At 54.0% G+C, this 20,589-nt stretch overlaps 1 protein-coding gene across 12 annotated transcripts in view; it reads left to right on the top strand.

Annotated features, from left to right (window-relative positions):
* Nucleotides 1-6,148: 6,148 nt before the first annotated feature.
* OBSCN (obscurin, cytoskeletal calmodulin and titin-interacting RhoGEF) overlaps nt 6,149-20,589 on the top strand; it is a 207,689-nt gene continuing 193,248 nt past the window's right edge. For 10 of the 12 annotated variants that reach the window (XM_066266252.1, XM_066266217.1, XM_066266233.1 and 7 more), the window contains exons 1-9: nt 6,149-6,274; nt 9,366-10,381; nt 11,505-11,774; nt 11,890-12,150; nt 13,013-13,321; nt 13,805-14,071; nt 14,484-14,759; nt 15,226-15,501; nt 16,449-16,724. In XM_066266252.1, coding sequence (XP_066122349.1) covers nt 9,397-10,381; nt 11,505-11,774; nt 11,890-12,150; nt 13,013-13,321; nt 13,805-14,071; nt 14,484-14,759; nt 15,226-15,501; nt 16,449-16,724 — 2,920 coding nt within the window. In that variant the 5' untranslated portion in view covers nt 6,149-6,274; nt 9,366-9,396. The remainder of the gene's footprint in view (nt 6,275-9,365; nt 10,382-11,504; nt 11,775-11,889; nt 12,151-13,012; nt 13,322-13,804; nt 14,072-14,483; nt 14,760-15,225; nt 15,502-16,448; nt 16,725-20,589) is intronic. The other 2 variants (XM_066266179.1, XM_066266225.1) reach the window with 2 other exon arrangements.

Raw genomic sequence — 20,589 nt, 5'->3', positions numbered from 1 at the left:
CATTTTTTTTTTTTATTGGAAGAAAGACAGATCATCAAAATCTTTGCTTTTACTTACCCTGGTTAAGGCATATATGGGAGTTAATGCTTCCTGCTCCTCCCCCCTTCATTCTCCCCCCCATCTCTCTTCTCTCTAAAATGAATAAATAAAGTCTTTAAAAAATAATAAATTCTCATACCAAAGTTGCTTCCTGAAACACTATCAAATTATGGGGTCATTTATTTTTTTTACTTGAATTAGTCATCATAACTGAATCTGCCTTGAATACTGTGAGAAAACCTCAGGGACAGATGGAAGAATTTCTAGAATATCATTACATTCCCCTTCCCCCGATAGGTGGTTTGAAGCATTGCCAGAGATTGAAGTAAGTTACTAGTAGTCACTACTCTGAACAATAGCAACAGAATTTCAAGCATGTTGCATTTATTTTACTATTCTGATTAAGCATTTTTAAGGTCCTGCTTTGGCTGATGCAGTTTTTTAGAGGGAGGAAACAGCTTCACTGCCTGTTCCCCTTGTGGCATCCCTTGTCTTATAAGAAAATAAACTGTTACTCATAGTGGGCTTTCCTTGCATGCAGTAGTGGCGGTGTGGACAAAAAAGGGTCCACATGTGGAACCTGTCAAGCTCCGGGAAAGCCTGCATGGTGGCCCTGCAGACTCAGACATGTAAAGCAACCACACAGGATGGTCTGAAATTAAAACTTTCTAACTATAAGCAATTCATGTCTAGGGAGGTATTTTTCTCTAACAAAAGTCAATGCTCACCTTAAACGAGCTTGTCTGTTGTCTTTTGCATCTACAATAATGTACCTGATAATACTTTTGAAATGCAAGAGTAATATTTTCCTGCCCCTCTTAGGATAGACTTCCCACCAAAGCAGGAACCAAAAAACCCCATCATAGTTATTGTGATCATGTTAATTGTTTTTTGGTTTTTTTTAAGTGAGAGAGACAGAGGCAGAGAGAGGTAAAGATAGGGACAGACAGACAGGAAGGGAGAGAGATGGGAAGCATCAATTCTTTGTTGCAGCTCCTTAGTTGTTCATTGATTGCTTTCTCATATATGCCTTGACCAGGGGGGCTACAGCAGAGTGAGTGACCCCTTGCTCAAGCCAGTGACCTTGGGCTTCAAGACAGCAACCTTTGGGATCAAGCCAGTGACCATGGGGTCATGTCTATGATCCCATGCTCAAGCTGGCCACCCCGTGCTCAAGCTGGTGAGCCCATGCTCAAGCTGGCAACCTCGGAGTTTTGAATCTGGGTCCTCTGCATCCCAGGCCAACTCTATCCACTGCGCTACCATCTAGTCAGGCCCACCAAGTGTCTTTTATTAGAACAAAAGATGCTCTTATTACCCAGGAAATTCCAAGGGAGTTAGGAGCCTTGTGCCAGGAACCAGGGGCAGAGACCATGCATGTGCTTTTACACCACAGGCCCTGCACTGCTTCAGTGGCCCAGCTGTCCAGTGCCTGACTGAGACCTGTCAAGCCCTGGTTCTGTACAATTCTTTCTTCTGTAAGATTCAGCGATTGTGCTTGAGTCTGCTGAGTTAAAGTGGTTTAATCTTTTAAAGTTCTTTTACAAAGTGCTTTGTCAGGAGGATGTAAAGTTATACTATCGAGTGTGTGGGTGGCCCTGCCAATAACTGCTTCGGTACCCAGAGTCTTAGCGCTGCTGTAATGGCACTGCAGACTGGAGCATGTAGACAACCGACACTATGTCTCATAACTCTGGAGGCTGCAAGTCCCAGATCCAGGTGCTGGCAGATCCATGTCTCATGAGGGCCCCTTCCTGGTTTACAGATAGCATCTCCTCACATGATCCATGCGTGCTGGGAGGGGTGAGGGAGCTCTGTGGGGTCAGATTTATAAGGACATGAGTCCCATTCTTGGGGCTCCACCCTCATGCCCTCCTCACCTCCTAACACCATCTCAGTGAGGATTAGGATTCAGCATATGAACATATCCTGTAGCGAGTTCCCAGTGTTGTGCTGGGTGGCCCTAAGTGACCCTTCAACATTTAGTCTAACATAAACCCCATCCACAGCCAATGTGTGCTCACATTCCTTTTGCAATAAAGGTATCTCTGAGTCTGATTCGTGCCTGGGTTGCCAATAAGCAAAGGCACCAAATCACTCACCCCAAACTTAAAAGACCGCCCCATTTGAACAGGAGGGGGCATAGCCGACTCCCCTGAGAGAAGGACAGCCTCAGGGACGTGACTGAAAGTCAGGCACCCCACTCCCTGCTCACAGCCCCAAGCCTGCTTTAGGAGGCAGGCAGAGGCTATGAGTTTGCTTTTTCTGTGTTTGGCTCAGGAAAGATGAAAACTTTCAGGTAGCATTGTTCTTGCACACTGTGATCGATAGAGATAGCCCTATAGGATCACATCTAGAAATTGTCAGGGAGACTTTAAAAGCCTGGAGCCCTCAGCTACATCAGTATACAGCCAGTATTACTAAGGGGAGTTCACAACCAGCCAGAGAGGCCGAAGTGAGGGCCAGGTGCACTTCCTCCCAAGGGCTCCTGCCCTCCGGTGTCTGTCTCACACCTGTTCCCTGGCTTTTTCTTCAGCTTTGCAGAATTCTGATCACAAAATAACCCCTGTAAAGGTAATGTTGTTTTTCTTCTAAAGCTCAGCCAGAAGCACCCAGACACAGACCTAAGTGTGTGAGTGATATGGCCTCATTTTGTCCATCACTGCTACAAACAGCTGTGACGACTCTAGCAGGGCAGACTGAGCCCGTCCATCTGTGGTACAGCTCTTCTGTACAATTCCCTTTGCAAAAGTAGCATTACGTTAGATTCCTCATTTCTGCATTAATTGGCTTAAATTTATAATGGATGATTTAATAAATTATTTGTTGACTTAGAGAGAGAGACAGGAACATCAATCTTTTCCTGTATGTGCCCTGACCGGGAACCAAACCCACAACCTTTGTGTCTCTGGATGATGCTCTAACCAACTGAGTTAACCGGCCAAGGATGAATGATTTTTTTTTTAAGAGACATACAAAGATTAAAATGAAGGGCCTACACCCTTTGGTTTTGAAATAGAAACAAAGGATAATTCAGTTTTGAACTGTCTTTAGGAGAATGAGAGGATTAACTTCAGAAACCATTTCCTTAATACTTTTTGTATTGTTGAATAAACTTTAAAAGCAGCATGATGTGAGTAACCTAAGGAAAGGAGCCGACCAGATGGAGAAAGGAGACAAATCTTCTTCACTGGTGATCCAGCTTAACACACATTGATAACTGTGAATATGGTTCTATTTTTTTTTTTTAGGGAGGAAGAGAGAGAGTAGGACAGACAGGAAAAGAGAGATGAGAAGTATCAACTCATAGTTGTGGCACCTTAGTTGTTCATTGATTGCTTTCTTATATGTGCCTTGATGAGGAGCTCCAGCCGAGCCAGTGATCTTTTGCTCAAGTGAGCAGCCTTGGGCTCAAACCAGCAACCTTGGGTTTAAGCCAGTGACCAAAGGGTCATGTCTGTGATTCTGTGCTCAAGCTGGATGAGCTTGCACTCAAGCTGGCGACCTTGGGGTTTTGAACCTGGGTCTTCAGTGTTCCAGGCCGATGCTCTATCCACTGTGCCACCACTAGATCAGGTGACTATGGCTCTGTTTTTATTTTATTTTATTTATTTTTTGTATTTTTCTGAAGTGCGAAGCGAGAAGGCAGAGAGACAGACTCCTGCATGCGCCTGACTGGGATCCACCCGGCATGCCTACTAGGAGGTGATGCTCTGCCCATTTGGGGTGTTGCAACTGGAACCATTCTAGCACCTGAGGTGGAGGCTATGGAGCTATCCTCAGCACCCAGGCCAACTTTGCTCCAATAGAGCCTTGGCTGCAGGAGGGGAAGTGAGAGAGAGAAAGGAGAGGGGGAAGGGTGGAGAAGCAGATGGGCGCTTCTCCTGTGTGCCCTGGCCAGGAATTGAACCTAGGACTTCCACATGCCAGGCCAATGCTCTACCACTGAGCCAACCTTGACTCTATTTTTAAAAACCAAATTAGCTGTTTCCAATATGTTGGGAAAGTAATTTCCTTTTATTTCTATGGTATTCATGTGTGTGGTGTCTGTTGTCAATCCTTTTACTGAGATAGGAGTCTAGGAGTCAACTTTATTTACTCCAAATAGATTTTATTTTGCTCCTAAAATATTACTGGAGAAAATTTACTTTAAAGGAGGACATTTATGTGAAACCCAGCTTCTCACTGAGACACAGGCATCGCTTCACAGAAACTTTTCTTTAGATTCCTGTTATTCTCCCTATCCCAGGATGGGTGGCCTCTGTCACTTTGACGGTCTTCGTCAACTATCCACTCCTCTCCACCCTGAGTTCGCTTTGTTAGGGGTCAACCAGTGAGGGGTGGTGGGGGTACCCACACCCTTGCTAGCTCCCACAGCTACTGGGTTTTCCTGGAACTAATTTTTGTCTTTCACTTCTTTGTGAGGAAATATGCATGCAGCAGGGGCCAGTTTCCCAGCGCCGCTCCAGGTCTCACCCATGCACTTAGCTTTCAGATCTCTGTAAAACGGGAAGAGCAGGCGTGTGCACTTCCTCTGGGCCTCACTGCTTCCCGGACAGCATGGACATCCCCTCTGGACTTCCCGTGGCCATGCCCCAGGAAGTGTGTGGCGTGAGCATGTACACACATGTGCACCGGCTGTGGGTTCCCAGGGCCATGCTGCAGTGGTTGAGCCCTCCTATGGGGTTTTCTTTTTTCACTGAGTGCTATGGACTGAATGTGTCTCCTCAAATTTGCTTGTTGAAGTTCTGCCCCACAGTGTGATGTGTTAGGAGGTGAGTAAGCTTAGATGAGGTCCTGAGGGTGGCCCCCATGATGAGGTCAATGGAAGAAGGGGAAGAAGCAGAGTACTCTCTCCACCACCTGAGAACACAATGAGAAGACATTGTCTGTGATCCAGGGAGGGGCCCTCAGCAGACATGGGTTTGCTAGTGTCTTCATTTCGGATTTGCAGCCTCTAGAACTGTGAGCAATAAATGGTGTGTAGGTTCCAGTCTGTGCTGTTTGTTATGGTGACTTGAGAGGACCAAGACCTTGGGACCCTCTTCCAGGGGACCAAGGAGAGACCCTGGGTCAGGTGGGTGCTAGGGACTGGCCCTGGGGGTGGGTAGGCAGAATGAGAGCAGGGACAGATGATGTGGATGGCCTTAGGAGGGCTGCCCCCTCTCTGTCTTCACAGCCCTGGCCCAGGGACAGGTGGTCATGGTGCCAGGCCGCCCAGGAAGGCAAGTGGAGTCAGAGGGGGCCACCTGGTGGGAGTTTGGGAGCCTCTCCTGGGAAAGGCCCCAAGAAGCCCAGGTCAGAAAGAGGAGGGCCTCCCTGCAAGGGACTTTATCTGAGGGCAGAGCCAGGGCAGGACATCAAAGCAGCCCCCCTGCACCTTGCCTGACCCAAGAGCCTTTCCTGCAAAGGTATCCATGGGTTGACCCTCCCATGGGGGTACTGATCTGTGCCCCCACCTCACCCCTGCCCCTAACCCAGCATCAGAGTGTGTGTCCTAGCCCAGTACCCAGCCCTGGTCCCACTGTCCCCTCACTCCCTTCGTGCCCTCTGCACCAGTAGAGAAAGCACAGTTCTGAACACAGACCCATCACCCAGTGTGACCACTGTCTTAGTGCAGCCAGTGGTTCTACCTTCCCACTCTCCAGGATAGTCCCAGGTTCCTTGTTTCCCCTTGGGGGTGGTCCTAGATCCCTTGGTGAGCCCACGCTCAAGCCGGCAACCTCGTGGTTTTTGAATCTGGGTCCTCCCTTGGGGATGTGGTTTTTGGGTCCCTAGGAGTGGTCTCTAATTTCCTGGGCTCCTTCCCAGCCTGCACTCCAAGATGCTGGTCAGAAGAAGGGTCCCAACCAGCTGAGGTCCCTGTCCTGCCCCCATCATCCCTGGAAGACAGGTGTTTCCTTGTTTCCACAGTCACCCTGAGCCTCTGCCCTTTGCCTACCTAAGGCCTGGGGTGAAACCTAATCAGGGCAGTGACAGCCAGGCTATTTTGAATCTGGGTTGGGCTGCCTGGCCAATGGTGGGGGCAGGGTTGGGGCGGGCCCAGACTTCTGCAGCTGACAACGTCCGCCTGTCTTCTGTCCCTGTCCAGTCTTGAGGACCGGCCAGACTGCAGGCTCCTGGGCAAGAGCCGTGTCGGTTCTGGGCCTTCAGAAGGAGGTGAGACCTGGTGGCTCTTGCCCCACTGTCTGAGTCCCTGGCCGGGGAACTGCCCTGAGTTCCCCTGTTGATACAGGTGAGAAGGCAGAGTGGGAAGGGGTAGGGGCCATCCCATGTGTCCCCTGTATCCCACCAGCGTGGGTTGGTTGAAGGTCATGGCTCTGGCAGACAGAGGGCCTGGGGTAGGGTTCTGGCTAGGCTGTACTGCTTCCGGTTGGGGGCCTGGATTCCAGCCCCTGCCCCATCAGTCACCTGAGCCTGGCCCTCATGCAAGGAGAGAGCAGCCAGACTGAGAGGCTGGGACGGTGTGCCCCCATCCTGATCCAAGGTGGCCTGGGGGTCTGGCTAGCCCTGCCCCCAGCTTGGTTGAAATGGATGCCGCTGACAGCTGGGGCTATTTTGGGCCTGTTGGCTCAGTAGTGGGGACAGTCAGAGGGGTAGTGACACCTGACTCCAGGAAAGAATTTGCCCATGGTGTGCAGGAAGCCTGGGCCCAGGGGCCTGGAGGGTTGAAGATCCAGGAACTGCTCTTGAAGTCTTTTCTGGAAGAGTGTGGAGACAGCAGAGTTGGGGGTAGTGCTGTCAGACTGGAGCCACTTCCCACCCTGGCTCATTTGGAAAATGGTCCAGGGCTTTCTGGAGGAGCCAGTGGATAGGCTGGGACGAGGGGGTCTCAGCCCTGGATTGAGGCTCCTGCCAGTGTCCAGCCAGGCCTCTGAGGGATCCACAGGAAGCTGCCTTCCCAGGCAGGCATCTGAGGGAGTAAGGGCCTCCTGGAAGGCTGGGACTGAGGCTTTGGCTGGGTCCCCCTCCTGAGACCTGTTTCTGCCAACGTGGCGAGGGGAGGAGGAAGCCATTGCGGGTGTCTCTGTGCCCAGAAGTTGCCTTGGGTGGTCCCCTTCCTTGGTTGACCTGAACAAGGGTGGCTCTGGAGTCCTTGGGCATGTGCTTAGGGTGTCTAGTCCTGTTGACCTGTGGGGATGCCTTCCTGCCAGGGTTGCTGTGGGCCTCAAAGGCTGTCTTGCTGAACCTCAAAATCCATGGAGTCTGCTACATCAAGAGTAAGGAGGACAAGTCCTAGATAGGGAGCAAGATATCAGTATAGTCCTTAGTGGCCTTAGAGGATCTCAGGGGCTCTGCCCACCCTTGTCAGGTCAGGGGACAGGCTGTATACCTGCTGAGGCTGGGACAGGCTTCTCCTAAGCACTTGCAGAGATGGGAGTTCCCTCCCTGTCCTTCTGGTCCCAGAGGCGCAGGCTGTGGAGGTGGTTCCCTGCCCCCCCCCCCCTGCATGCTCCCTCATGAGCTGGGAGCAGCTTCTCTGGCACTGCTCTAGGTGTCTGTGTGGGGTAGGGGAGGATGCTGTGTCCTGCATTGGGGAACCCACACACTATGATTTGGGACACCCACTGGGAATAACACAGGGCTCAGGGTCCCAGGAGACATGGTGTCAAAGTAACCCTTGTAGAGAGGGAAGTGAAAGCCCAGGGGGGTGTTTATGGAGGCGGGGATTTGGTGGCTGTCTGCCCAGGTCCTCCCAGGCCCCTCCCTGCCAGGCAGTGGCAGGGATGGGAGTGGTGGTGGTCAGGGGAGCTGGTAGGGATGGGGAACAGAGGTGCTGACTGCACAGTGAGTCAGCAGGCTGGCCTGGGCTCAGCCTCCTTGAGGGGGATTAAGGGGAATTAGGTACTGAATCACATTGCCTCTGTCCTCTGGTGCTGGACAGCCCATGCCCAGAGGTTGGAGGCCCAGCACTTGGGATAGAGGGAGTTAAAGTGTTTAGAGCCAGCCTGGGGTCCAGTGAGGCTTGCTGTGCTTGCTGCTTTTACAGAAGCCCTGTGTAAGAAGGGCCCAGTCTATCTCATCCACCTGTGCTGTGACCAGTGGGGGCTACCCCAGGTGGGTAGAGGCCAGAGTCATCTAGGGCATTTAGCATTGATAGTACCAGCTCTGTCGATGAAGGGTGCCCAGGTGGTGAAGCCACAGAGTGAAAAGGACACCTACAGCCCCACAGGTTGGGTCCAGCTAGCTGGCCTGGCTGTTCTTAGCCTGGAGGATCCTGGCTCTTCTGCGGAATCATCCACTGCCCTCTGCAGGCCCACCACTGACTGCACTGCCCAGACAGTCCTGCTCCAAGCTCCAAAGGGAGGAGACAGGAGCACACAGTGAGGGGCCAAGCAGCCTGGAGGCTGGGGCGCTCTACTGTAAGGAGGAGCTTGCCTTGCTGCAGAGTCTCCATTACTGCCCTGCTCGCTTACTGATGGACACATTCCCAGGGGTTGAGGGGTGGGGGCCTCAGGAGAGGCACGGTGCCCCCTGGCCCAGGGTGGCTGCATGTGGGAAAGACCTATGCATAGGGTTCCCTGTTGTGAGCTCACTGGGCAAGGGGTTTGAGGTGCACATAGCCCCAAGATGGACCCAAAGGCTTGGGGGGAGTGACCTGGGGGCAGGACAGGGGGAAGGGGAGGTTAAGGGGACACACTGGGATGAAGGCTTGTGACTTCTGGTCTGCTACAGTCAGAGAGAGGGGACAGACCAGCAGTGGACACTCACTGTGGGCACCCCATGGCTAATCCCTGTTCTAGAGCAAAGAGTCACCCTATGTCTGTGAGTGGAGGAGACACAGGTAGATTGCAGTCTCTGGCCCCTGGGGGTAGTTTGTGTGAGAAGGAACAGGACATCTAAGGTCGCTGGAGTGACTCAGGGGGCACATAGCAGGTCTGCTTAGCAAGGTAATATGTGGTTGATGGAGGAAGAGGCTGGTGCCACAGCCTGATGCTGCACAGGGAAGGGGGCAGCCTGGCTGCTGGTGTGGTGTTCTGAGACAGGTGCTCAGCTGGACTTAAAGTCCTGCCAGCTGAACTGAAGCTGGGGAGAGAAGCTGGAGATGTTCACCCATTAGGAGAGCCCGCCAGAACTCCAAATACTCAGAAAGGGGCAAACGTCTGCACATCTGAACCGTTCATTACCTTCTGGTGATGTTGCCTGGCCAGAAGGAGAGGGGAAGAATGGGATCAGAATGGGGGAGGGGCATGTGCAGGCATCTACCTGGGTTAAGCTGGATTTTCCAAAGGGCACTGGATGGGTGAGGTGGCCAGGTGGGACAAAAAGGTGGCAGGCTTTGAGCGTGCCAGGGGCTCATCCCCACTATTACCTTTCCCATCCAGCTCGCAGGTCTCCCCCACCCCTCCTTCTGCCATGGATCACTCCTCATTCAGCGGCGCGCCCCGATTCCTGACTCGGCCTAAGGCCTTCGTGGTGTCGGTGGGTAAGGACGCCACGCTGAGCTGCCAGATTGTGGGCAACCCCACGCCGCAGGTGAGCTGGGAAAAGGACCGGCAGCCAGTGGAGGCGTGCGCCCGCTTCCGCCTGGCCCAGAACGGGGACCAGTACCGCCTCACTATTCTGGACCTGGCGCTTGATGATAGCGGACAGTACGTGTGCCGCGCACGCAATGCCATCGGTGAGGCCTTCGCAGCGGTGGGCCTCCAGGTGAACGCCGAAGCCACGTGTGCTGAACAGGCGCCCCACTTCTTGTTGCGGCCCACGTCCATCCGCGTACGCGAAGGCGCGGAGGCCACCTTCTACTGCCGCGTGCGGGGCTCACCGCCTATGGCAGTGAGTTGGGACAAGGACGGGAGGCGCCTAGGTCCGCCTGATGCCCCTCGAATGAGCGTGGAGGCCAGTGGCGAGGCGAGCGCGCTGCGCATCCAAGCCGCGCGGCCGCGCGATGGCGGCACGTACACTGTGCGCGCTGAGAACCCGCTGGGCACTGCCAGCGCCGGGGCCGCGCTCACGGTGGACACGGATGCTGACGCTGCAATCCCGCCTTCAGCCTCTACCGCCACGCTCCTGGCGCACCTGCAGCGGCGACGAGAGGCCATGCGGGCTGAAGGAGTGCCGGCCTCGCCACCTGGCGCCAGCACGCGCACCTGCACGGTGACCGAGGGTAAGCATGTGCGCCTCAGCTGCTACGTGACTGGCGAGCCCAAGCCCGAGACCGTGTGGAAGAAGGATGGGCAGCTGGTGGTCGAGGGCCGGCGACACGTGGTGTACGAAGATGCACAGGAAAACTTTGTGCTCAAGATCCTTTTCTGCAAACAGTCTGACCGTGGTGTCTACACCTGCACAGCGTCCAACCTCGTGGGCCAGACCTACAGCTCGGTGCTGGTCATTGTTCGAGGTGAGCTGGGGCGCCGCACACCCCTGCCGCAGTTACTGCGGGTGAACTCAGGCGAGGCTCTTCCCTGTCTGTCCTGTAGTGTAGTGGATGCAGATTTGGAAGTCCTGGAGGCTGTCGATTTAACCAGCCTGCAAAATGCGGGAACCATGGGGAATGACCCTCAGCCTGTCCCCCTGTTTTTGTGAGCCATAAAAAAAGAAGAAAGTGCTTTGTCACCAGGACTCCATCCTCATGCGGGAAGGTTGGGGTGCCTGGTAGCTGAGCTTGTCCTCTCCAGGGTGAGGATGAACCAGGCCCCCCCTCTACCCTGAATACTAAGGGGGTCTCCCTGGCTAAGAGCAAAGGAGGGCAGGAGCAGGGACGAACAGTTATGCCCTTAGAGGGCTCGGGGACAGTGGCCACCGTGCAGCCTGAGGTGGCTTTGGTCCAGTTTTCAGGCTCTTCTCCGGGCCTGGGCAAGTGTGGGCAACCTGACCAGGTTCTGTTGGGAGGCACATTTATTCTTTACTCCTAACACTGGGAGTGCTGCCTCCACCTTCTCACACGTCTCACCTGCTGTAAGATCTCTGACAGGGTGCTTCCATCTGTGCATCCCTCAGCTTCCTGGTTCTTGCGGGTAAATGCCCCCCCCACACACACACACTTGGAGGGTCTCTGCGGAAGTTGCATGGGGAAGCCCTGTTTGGCTGCAGGGCCTGGCCGGCAGCCAGCTCTCAGACTTTTGTGGGAAGGGTCTGGTCCTGCTGCCTTACCATGGGGCCAGCGGCTGCACCTGTTTAGGGGCCTGACAACTCTAGCTTCCCCTGCCTTACTGCTTCTTTTCTCCCCCAGGCTTCTTGTATTTGTGGAGAGGGAGCTCTTTTCTTTAATTTCTGTCCCCTCTCCCTGCCCTCCTCCATTTCCCTGCTCGACTATTCCACTTACCCCCTGCCCTGCATGACCCCTGCTTTGACCCCTTGTCCCCACCTGAGCACCTATTAGCCTTAGTCTGCGCTGCCCCACCCACCACATTCTGGTGCCCTGCCCCTCACTGCTGCTCTGCTCTGCCCACCCTGTCCTGTCTCGTGCCCCTGTTTCTGCCGGGCTTGGCTGCCTTGCCATGCTCATCCACCCTCTCCCGTAGAACCCGCGGTGCCCTTCAAGACGCGGCTGCAGGACCTGGAGGTGCAGGAGAAGGGGTCGGCCACATTCCGGTGCGAGGTGCCTGCGCCGTCCACGAAAGCTGCATGGTATAAGGAAGAAACGCAACTTCGGTCCTGCGCCAAGTATGCCATTGAGGAGGTGGGCATGGAGCGTCGGTTGACAGTGCACAACGCTTCGGCCGACGACGACGCAGTGTACATCTGCGAGATGGCTGAGGGCAGCCGCACAGTGGCTGAGCTTGCAGTCAAAGGTGGGCGCAGGGGAACAGGAAAGGGGGTGGTGGGATGGGGGTTGAGGCCCACAACACTGGACAGGGTGGCAGGCAGGTTCTGGTTTGACCAGCCCCCTGGTTTTAATCACTCTAGGCAACCTCATCCGAAAGCTCCCGAGAAAAACAGCAGTGCGCGTGGGGGACACTGCCATGTTCTGTGTAGAGCTGGCCAGGCCGGAAGGCCCCTTCTGCTGGCTTTGGAACCAGGAGAAAGTGGTGGATGAGGGTCGTGTGGCCATCACAATCGAAGGCACACGCCACACGCTGACCATCTCCCAGTGCAGTTTGAAGGATGTGGGTGAGGTGGCCTTTGTGGCTGGGGACTGCCGGACATCCACCCAGTTCTTCGTGTCGGGTAAGGGCCTGGGAAGTGCCTTTCCAACAGAAAAGGTGCCCGTTGGTACCACTCATAGGCTGGGCGCTGGGCCCAGTGCTGGGCCCACATGTGCTCGGCAGCCTCAGGAAGGGCATGGGGGTACACCCATCAGCTGCACCTTTTGTTCCCTCAGACTGTGAGTTGTTTGCAGCCCTCCTTTACTATGGTTTCCCCCAGCTTGGCAAAGTGGGAGTCTTGGTAACCTCTCTACCCCACCAACCACACTAGAGGGTGCATATTGTTCTAGAAGCACTGTGTGTGTGTGTGTGTGTGTCACACACACAGAGAAAGAGAGAGAGAGAGAGAGAGAGAGAGAGAGAGAGAGAGGCTTTCTTGTGTGACATGTCTTCTTTCTGTGATCTTGGTGGCTACATTGTACATTGTGGCACAATTTCCTACTATGTATACCCCCACAAGGCCAGCCCTTGGTGGGGGGTAAGAGTGTACCCCTCCACCTTCAGGAGGGTCACTGTGCCCTGCTTTAGCCACTGTACATCCAAGACCCTAATGCTCTGCTGGGGTCAAAGCTGAGAACTGGAAGGTGCCTGTCCCTGGGCCACATAGACAGCTCATGGTGGCCTTCAGCCAAATGTGGCCTCTGAAGCTGGTGTTCTTTCTGCTGCAACTAGAGAAATAGCCACAGGGTGGGGCTAGGGGTCCTGGGTCTACATCCTCTTTTCAGGCTGGCCTTCTACCTCAGGCTGTGGCCATTTCGGACCATCAAAATAGTGCCCTCTAGGGGGGCTGGGCATCCTGTGATCCCCCTCCTCCAGGGTGATCCTGGATCTGGGGCTCAGGGAGGGGGGTCCCAGTTGATGACAAGGGTCTGTGCTCTACTCAGCCCCCAGGAAGCCACCACTGCATGCCCCTGAGGCCCCTGTGGTGAAGGCAAAGACAGAGAATTCCGTGACTCTCAGCTGGTCTCCACCACCCCATGGGGACCACCCTGTCACCATTGATGGTTACGTGGTGGAGAAGAAGAGACTGGGAACCTACACCTGGAGCAAGTGCCATGAGGCCGAGTGGGTGGCCATACCCGAGTTGACTGTGGCCCGTGTGGCTGAGGAGGGGGACTTTCAGTTCCGGGTGTCAGCTGTGAACAGCTTTGGTCAGAGTTCCTACCTTGAGTTCCCAGGGACTGTCCACCTGGGTAAGTGTAGAAGGTTTTGTTCCCCCATGGCTTTTAGGCCACGGCCTGCAGGGTGCTTACCAGGGAATCATCCAGATCTAGAGCATAGCCCAGCCTTGGTGAGGCCACAGTGACTCATGGAGCCTCATTACTGAGGGAGGGATTACTAGGGTTCTGATGCTGTTGGAGCCTCCTCTGTGGGAAGAGGAAGGGACTTTGAGAAAGGACTTGAGTCCCCCAAGGACCTACCTGTGTCTCTCAGCCCTAGTGGACCAGGTTGCATGTCTGTACCCCTTAGCCCCAGGTTTGTAGTATCCAGAGGCAACCTTGGGTGGCTCTAACTTGTCTCCACTCAGACCTGAGTGAGCCCTGTGGTCTCTCATGGTTTTCATGCATTTATCTGATGGTCTTTCTGGAGGAGGGGGCATTTGGGTCCAGGTTCTGGGGGAGGAATAGGAGGGACGGTCAGGTGCCTTGCTCCTTCCTAAAACCCCCACCCCATAGCCCCCCACTTGGCTGTGAAGACGCCTCTGAAAGCGGTGAAGGCAGTGGAAGGCAGTGAGGTGACTTTCTCTGTGGACCTAACTTCGGTCTCTTCGGGTGAGTGGTTCCTGGATGGGCAGGCCCTGAAGGCCAGCAGCACATATGTGATCCACTGTGACGGTACCCGGCACACCCTCACCATCCGCTCAGTTCCTGCCAGCCTGAACGGTGCTGAGCTCAAGTTCGTGGCCAATGGCATTGAGAGCAGCATCCACATGGAGGTTGGAGGTAGGGCAACCCCAGACTGTGACCCCTGGGGCACCCCTCCCTCTCCAAGCTCTGTTTCCTCTGAGGTTGGGTGCAAGAGCAGGATATGAGTCCCCAGGCCTTAGGGCTCCTGGAGAGTGTTGGTGGGCCATTGGGTGGGTGGCCTGGACAAGTAAGCAGAGCCAGATGGTAGGGTGGGGTGGGTGAAGCAGCTTGCTCAGCCTGGCTGGTGTCCTCAGCAACAGGGTGTGAGTGGACGAGGGTGTGGGAGCTCCTGATAACGCAGAACTTGATCTCTGTCTGTCTGCTCTTCCTTCTCCCTCCAATGTCTGTCTGCTCCTCCTCTGCCCACTCTCCCTCTGTCCACTTCCTCTCCCTCCGACCACACCCCTCCTTCCACACTCTCTCTCTTTCCACCTGTGGGGGTCTCCAGTGGCCCCAGGACTGACCACCAAGCATCCAGTGGTGGTTCGGGAGGTGCTGGCCGGGCTGCATGAGGAGGCACAGCTTTTGGCTCAGCTGTCGGATCAGGCGGCTGCTGTAACATGGCTCAAGGATGGCCGAGCGCTGTCCCCGGGGCCCAAGTACAAGGTGCAGGCTTTGGCAGGGCAGCAGGCACTATTGGTGCAGGATGTGGCGCGAGATGATGCCGGCCTGTATGAGTGTGTCAGTCGTGGGGACCGCATTGCCTACCACCTGTCAGTGCAAGGTATGTGTGTGTGTCTACATCTTCCTGGTCACTGGCACAGAAACAGCCATCTGTTTTAGGGGGTCAGGGCAGCAGGACCTGATGTTTTCTGTCAGGGGTGGCTTTAGGGGTAGGCTCAGGTGACTGGGGACAGTGGTTCAGGCTATCCCCTACCCCATCACGGTTAAGGAAGGGGTAAACTTCAGTGACTACATGGGAACTGTGGGGGCTGTGGGGGTTAGCTTACCCTATGGGGAGAGTGGGAGTGGGAGCTCTGCTCAGTAGAGGGAGGGACCCTGTGGGGAAATCCTAACAGTCTGTGGCACTGGGTGGTGGGAGTCAGCAGCCAGCCCTATCTGAAGGGGACCCTGATCTGGGGTGAGCCCTCATTCCACAAGGAACTAAAGCTCTGAGTGCCTCCATTTGCTAGTGCATAGGTGTACTCATAGCGCTCCTCCTGCCCCCTGCCCCCCTGCTGTCCTTGCAGGGCTCACCCCCTTTCTGCACAAGGATTCGGCTGGTGGCTGCATGGACGCAGTGGCAGGTGGCCCAGCCCACTTTGAGTGTGAGACTGCCGAAGCCCATGTGCCCGTGTGCTGGTTCAAGGATGGTGTGGAGCTCAGCCACTCCTGCTCGCACTTCTTTCAAGAGGATGTGGGCACATGGCACCGGCTGGTGGCCAACTCTGTCACCAGGCAGGATGAGGGCACCTATTCATGCCGTGTAGGCAAGCACTCCATGGATTTTCAACTGCGTGTCCATGGTGAGTGGCTAACTCCTGGCCTTTGTGGGAGGGAAGCAGGTCCCACTGCATCTGACACGTGCCCGGTGAAGCTACCAGGTCCTTCACTGCTTATGTGAATGCTTGGATGGGGCAGTTGCATTAATTTGGGAGAAGGAATTACCCACAAAACTAACATGGAGATGGATGAAAAATGCAAAATAAGAAGGAAGTAGGAAGTTCTTGTTCTTTTTTTTTTTTGTATTTTTCTGAAGTTGGAAATGGGAAGGCAGTCAGACAGACTCCCGCATGTGCCCGACTGTGATCCACCCGGCATGCCCACCAAGGGGCAATGATCTGCCCATCTGGGGTGTCGCTCTGTTGCAACCAGAGCCATTCTAGCACCTGAGGCAGAGGCCATGGAGCCATCCTCAGCACTCGGGCCAACTTTTTGCTCCAGTGGAACCTCAGCTGCGGGAGGGGAAGAGAGAGACAGAGAGGAAGGAGAGGGGGAGGGGTGGAGAAGCAGATGGGCGCTTCTCCTGTGTGCCCTGGCCGGGAATCGAACCTGGGACTCCCGCACACCAGGCCGACTCTCTACCACTGAGCCAACCAGCCAGGGCCTAGTTCTTGTTCTTTTAAGGATCCAAAGAGACTGAGAGGACCTGAAAGGTGCTGTAAGCATTCCCAGCAAGACAGATTTGGATCCTGCCTCTTTCTAGAAGCCACCGGGGCCTCTTGATGCATTCTCTGAGTTCTGCTGCACCCTATCCTGGCCCCCAGGAGGGTCTGTGCTGTCCCCCCATGCTTCCTTTTCACTGTTCAGAGGCACCAGTCAAACCCCACCTCTAACCAGGGAGCTGTGCTGCAGCAGCTGACCACAGATATTCTCATGGGGGACCTGTGGTTGCCTGAGGTCTAAGCCTTTGCTGTGGCTCCAGAGTTTACCCCTGTGGGACCTCTGATTCTGTGTCCCTCTCTGTCCCCAGAGCCCATGGTGGTGTTTGCCAAGGAGCAGCCAGAACACAATCAAATGCAGGCAGTAGCGGGGGCCAACGCCACGCTGAGCTGCGAGGTGGCCCAGGCGCAGACACAGGTGACGTGGTACAAGGATGGCAAGAAGCTGAGTGGGAGCTCGAAAGTGCATGTGGAGGCCACAGGCTGCAGCCGGCGGCTGGTGCTGCAGCAGGCGGGAAAGGCGGATTGCGGGGAGTACAGCTGCGAGGCCGGGGGCCAGAGGGTCACCTTTCACCTGGACGTCACAGGTCAGTTGAACAAGCAGAGGTTTGACCACCGTGGGAACAGGGCTGCAGAAGCATTTTAATGTGTGCAAGGGCAGCGCTCAGCAGTCTCACCAGAGCCCGTTCAGTTAGTTATTTGGTCCTAAGTAATAAGTATCTCCAAAATGTAGAGACCCGAAAGAATAGTTGGTTGATGGCATGAGTCTGGGGGCCAGGGCCAGTGGGGATGGTTCATCTCTGCTCATGTGATTTTGGCTGGGACAGGGGGAGCCAGCCTGGCCTCATTCATACATCTGATATGCCGATTAGGATGGCTTCTTTGGATGGGGTTGGTGGATTGATAGGCCTCTCTCTTCTGTGCTATTGCCTGGGCTCTCCTATGTCTGAGACCCCATTCTCTCCTCATGACTTCTCACTCACAGGCTTTTTCTCCATGTGGACAACCTGGGCTCCTTCGCGTGGTGGCTGGGTTGTCTTGGAGAACAGGAGATACTACAGGAAGTTAATAGTGTTTTCAGCCATCCCGGAATGTTACCTCCTCTGTGTCTTGTTGCACAAAACCAGGCATAAGAGATTGGAGAAGTAGAACCCAGTGGCTCATTGGGGACCTCACCCAATAGTCTATCACAGGGACTCAGGCTCTGTCTTTCTCTCATTCTTTGCCATCCTGAGCATGCTAACCTTTTTCTTCCTGATGCTTACTGCCTCATGGTCATAAGTGGGCTTTCACAGCTTCAACCATTGCTTTCAAGATGGAAAGAACTTGCAAGGGGTGTGAATTGTTTTTGTTGTTTACTACCGTGCAATAGGTGATCACATACTCACTCAGTGGCTTGAAAGGATGCCTACTGATTGATTCCCAGTTCTTTTGAGTAGGTTATGGCTGGGTTCTCTGATCAGGGTCTCAAAGGCTGGAATCCATACAGTGCTGGCCGAGTACGCTGGGAGTCAGTCCTTTCTCAAGCTTGCCCAAGTTATTGGCAAATTTCTTTCTTTGAGGTTCTGAGTCTGAGGGTGTTTCCTCGCTGGCTGGTAGATGGGGGCTGCTTTTGGTCCTTTGCTGTATGGCCCATCCATCTTCAGGCCAGCTGTGGAGGATCTTCCTTGTGTCCATGCTTTGTGTCACTCTCATGCTTTGAATCTTTGGCCAGGAAGAGCCCTTTCCTTTTAGGGCCTGCCTGATAAGGCCAGGCCCACACAAGGCCATCTCCTTTTTGATGAACTAAGAGCAGCTTACTGGGGTCCTAACTTCTCCCACAGGGTGCATTCATAGCAGTGCACCCATGGATTAGTGTGTTTAGTGGACTAACTGGTAGAGGCTGTGTGCATATCATGGGGCAGGGACCTTGAGGCATTTCTATCTCGCACAAGGTGTCACCTTCCGTTTCTTTTGTTTGGAAGATAGATGCTCTCCTCCCCAAGAGCCTGAAGAAGATTTTCTCTTATGCCTCCTGCTAGGTGTGGGTCCCATAGTCATGCCCTGCTCCAGGCAGCCTGGGAGGTGAGCCCCTGGCCTTCCTGCCTTGGCAGTGGGACATTGTGGGTGCAGGAGTTGGGTCTGTTGAGGGGCCTGTGCTACAGGTTAGTCCATGCCCACACCAGTTCATCACTCCCTCCAAGGTTGGCTGTGGAGGGGTCAGAGTGTGGACAGGGTCAGACTTCACTTATGCCTCTTAGTAGCTGGGCAACCTTGGCCAAGTTGTCAATGCCATATACCCTCGAAATTCACACCCACCTGGAGCCTCAGATTGTGGCTTTGTGTGGAAATAGAGTCTCTAAAAATGCCATCACTTGATGATCTCTAGATGAGATGACCTTTGATTAGGTGATCTGGGAATCCAATGACAGAGATCCTTATAGAAAAAGGAAGGGGGAGATTTGAGACACAGACACGAGGAAATGGCCATGTGACAAAAGAGGCAGAGATGGGGTGATGTGGCCACAAGCCCAGGGATACCTGGAACACCAGCAGCTGGGAGGGGAAGGGAGGACCCTCTCCTGCAGCCTCAAGATGGAACATGGCACTGTGACATCTTGATCTGGACTTCTGGGCTCCAGCCCTAGAGAGGATGAATTTCTGCTGTTTGAAGCCCTCATGTGTGGTCATTTTTTTCTAGCCACCCTGGGACCTCTTAGAGGCATCCTCTGCATCTTAGTTTTCTGATTTGTGAAGTGGGATGCTAATTGAGTCTCAAGGGCTAAAGGGCTGCCCTATAAGGCTGTTCCTGCTGCTCTGCAACAGCTCTGTGTGATCTGACCACAGTTCTGAGGTTCTGGGGATGAGGTAAGCCAGGGAAGAGGCCAACTTGGTTGGTGGGGCAGAAGCCCAGGCAGCAGGGTCCTCATGTTGGGTCCTGGAGGATGAACTCAAGTATGTCAGGCAGGTGGCACTTCAGGGAGTGTGTGTGTGTGTGTCAGGTGTCCAAAAACTTCTGGATGGCAGTGGCTGGCTGTGTAAGGACTAGGCAGGAAACTGAGCAGGAACCCATGCTGGATTGTTAGTGCCACGCTTCTCAAATCATGATTTTTCCTTGGGGCACAGAGGCCTGTGTATTCACAGGCTTATGCGGCTTTCTCGTAATTTTGCATAAAGAGGTCGTGCTTTTACACCTGGGCCAGGGTTTCCTTGTGGCTGCAGGAGGGGCCAGGAGCCCTACAGGCTGCCAGGGCTGCTCCCCAAATTGGTGGTCTTTGCATAGAGTGTTCTTTTTTTTTTTTTTTGTATTTTTCTGAAGCTGGAAACGGGGAGAGACAGACAGACAGACTCCCGCATGCGCCCGCCCGGGATCCACCCGGCATGCCCACCAGGGGTGACGCTCTGCCCACCAGGGGGCGATGCTCTGCTCCTCCGGGGTGTCGCTCTGCAGCAACCAGAGTCACTCTAGTGCCTGGGGCAGAGGCCAAGGAGCCATCCCCAGCGCCCGGGCCATCTTTGCTCCAATGGAGCCTTGGCTGAGGGAGGGGAAGAGAGAGACAGAGAGGAAGGAGGGGGTGGGGGTGGAGAAGCAAATGGGCGCTTCTCCTATGTGCCCTGGCCGGGAATCAAACCCGGGTCCCCCGCACGCCAGGCCAACGCTCTACCGCTGAGCCAACCGGCCAGGGCCATAGAGTGTTCTTTCAACTGAGTTCTTGAAAAATTTTAAGATGCCTTTCTAAGTCCTCCTTAGCAACAACATATATGCTGTTTGCATCAAAAAAGGCTAATTCTGTTTTCTTCTGTTATATCTTAAAATTGACATGCTGCTTTTAAAATAAAACTCCACTGCCATTCCACTGGAGGCCTGCCATCCACTCCAGACACTTGGACTGATGTCTGTCACCTGAGATAGAGGAGATGGGAAGCAGGGTTCTTAGTGACAGGGAGGCCCAAATGGCTAGTTTCCAGTGAGTGAATTTGATGTATATGACGTATCTCATGTACTGCTAATTCCACTTCCTGCTTTTTTTTTATCTTAAAGATGATTTTACTTATGAACGCGCAATGATTTTTCTCCACTCACTTGCCTTAGGGAGGTCTTTATTAATAGAGAAGCACTAGAAAATTTGGAGGTCTCATTGTTTCAGCATCCTGCTGCATTTATTTAAGAAAAAAAGAGGAGCCCTGGCTGATTAGCACAGTTGCTTAGAGCGCCGTCCTGAATTGCCAAGGTTGCAGGTTTGATCCCCAGTTAGGGCACATATGGGAAACAACCACTCAGTGCACAACTAAGTAGAACAACAAATGAATGCTTCTTTCTCTAAAAATCAATCAACTAAAAAAAAAAAAAAAAAAAGAAAGAAAGAAACCTGTAAAGGGTAATGAAAAATAGCAAGTGTGAGAGGTAAGCTTGTGAAGCAGTGTATTCACCCGTCTCCTTGAAGTCAGCGGAGCCCTGGGCCACCAAGGGGC

Source organism: Saccopteryx bilineata, chromosome 1 (assembly GCF_036850765.1).
Source record: "Saccopteryx bilineata isolate mSacBil1 chromosome 1, mSacBil1_pri_phased_curated, whole genome shotgun sequence".
Classification (NCBI taxonomy): Eukaryota; Metazoa; Chordata; class Mammalia; order Chiroptera; family Emballonuridae; genus Saccopteryx; species Saccopteryx bilineata.
This window is presented reverse-complemented; position numbering and strand designations above follow the sequence as displayed.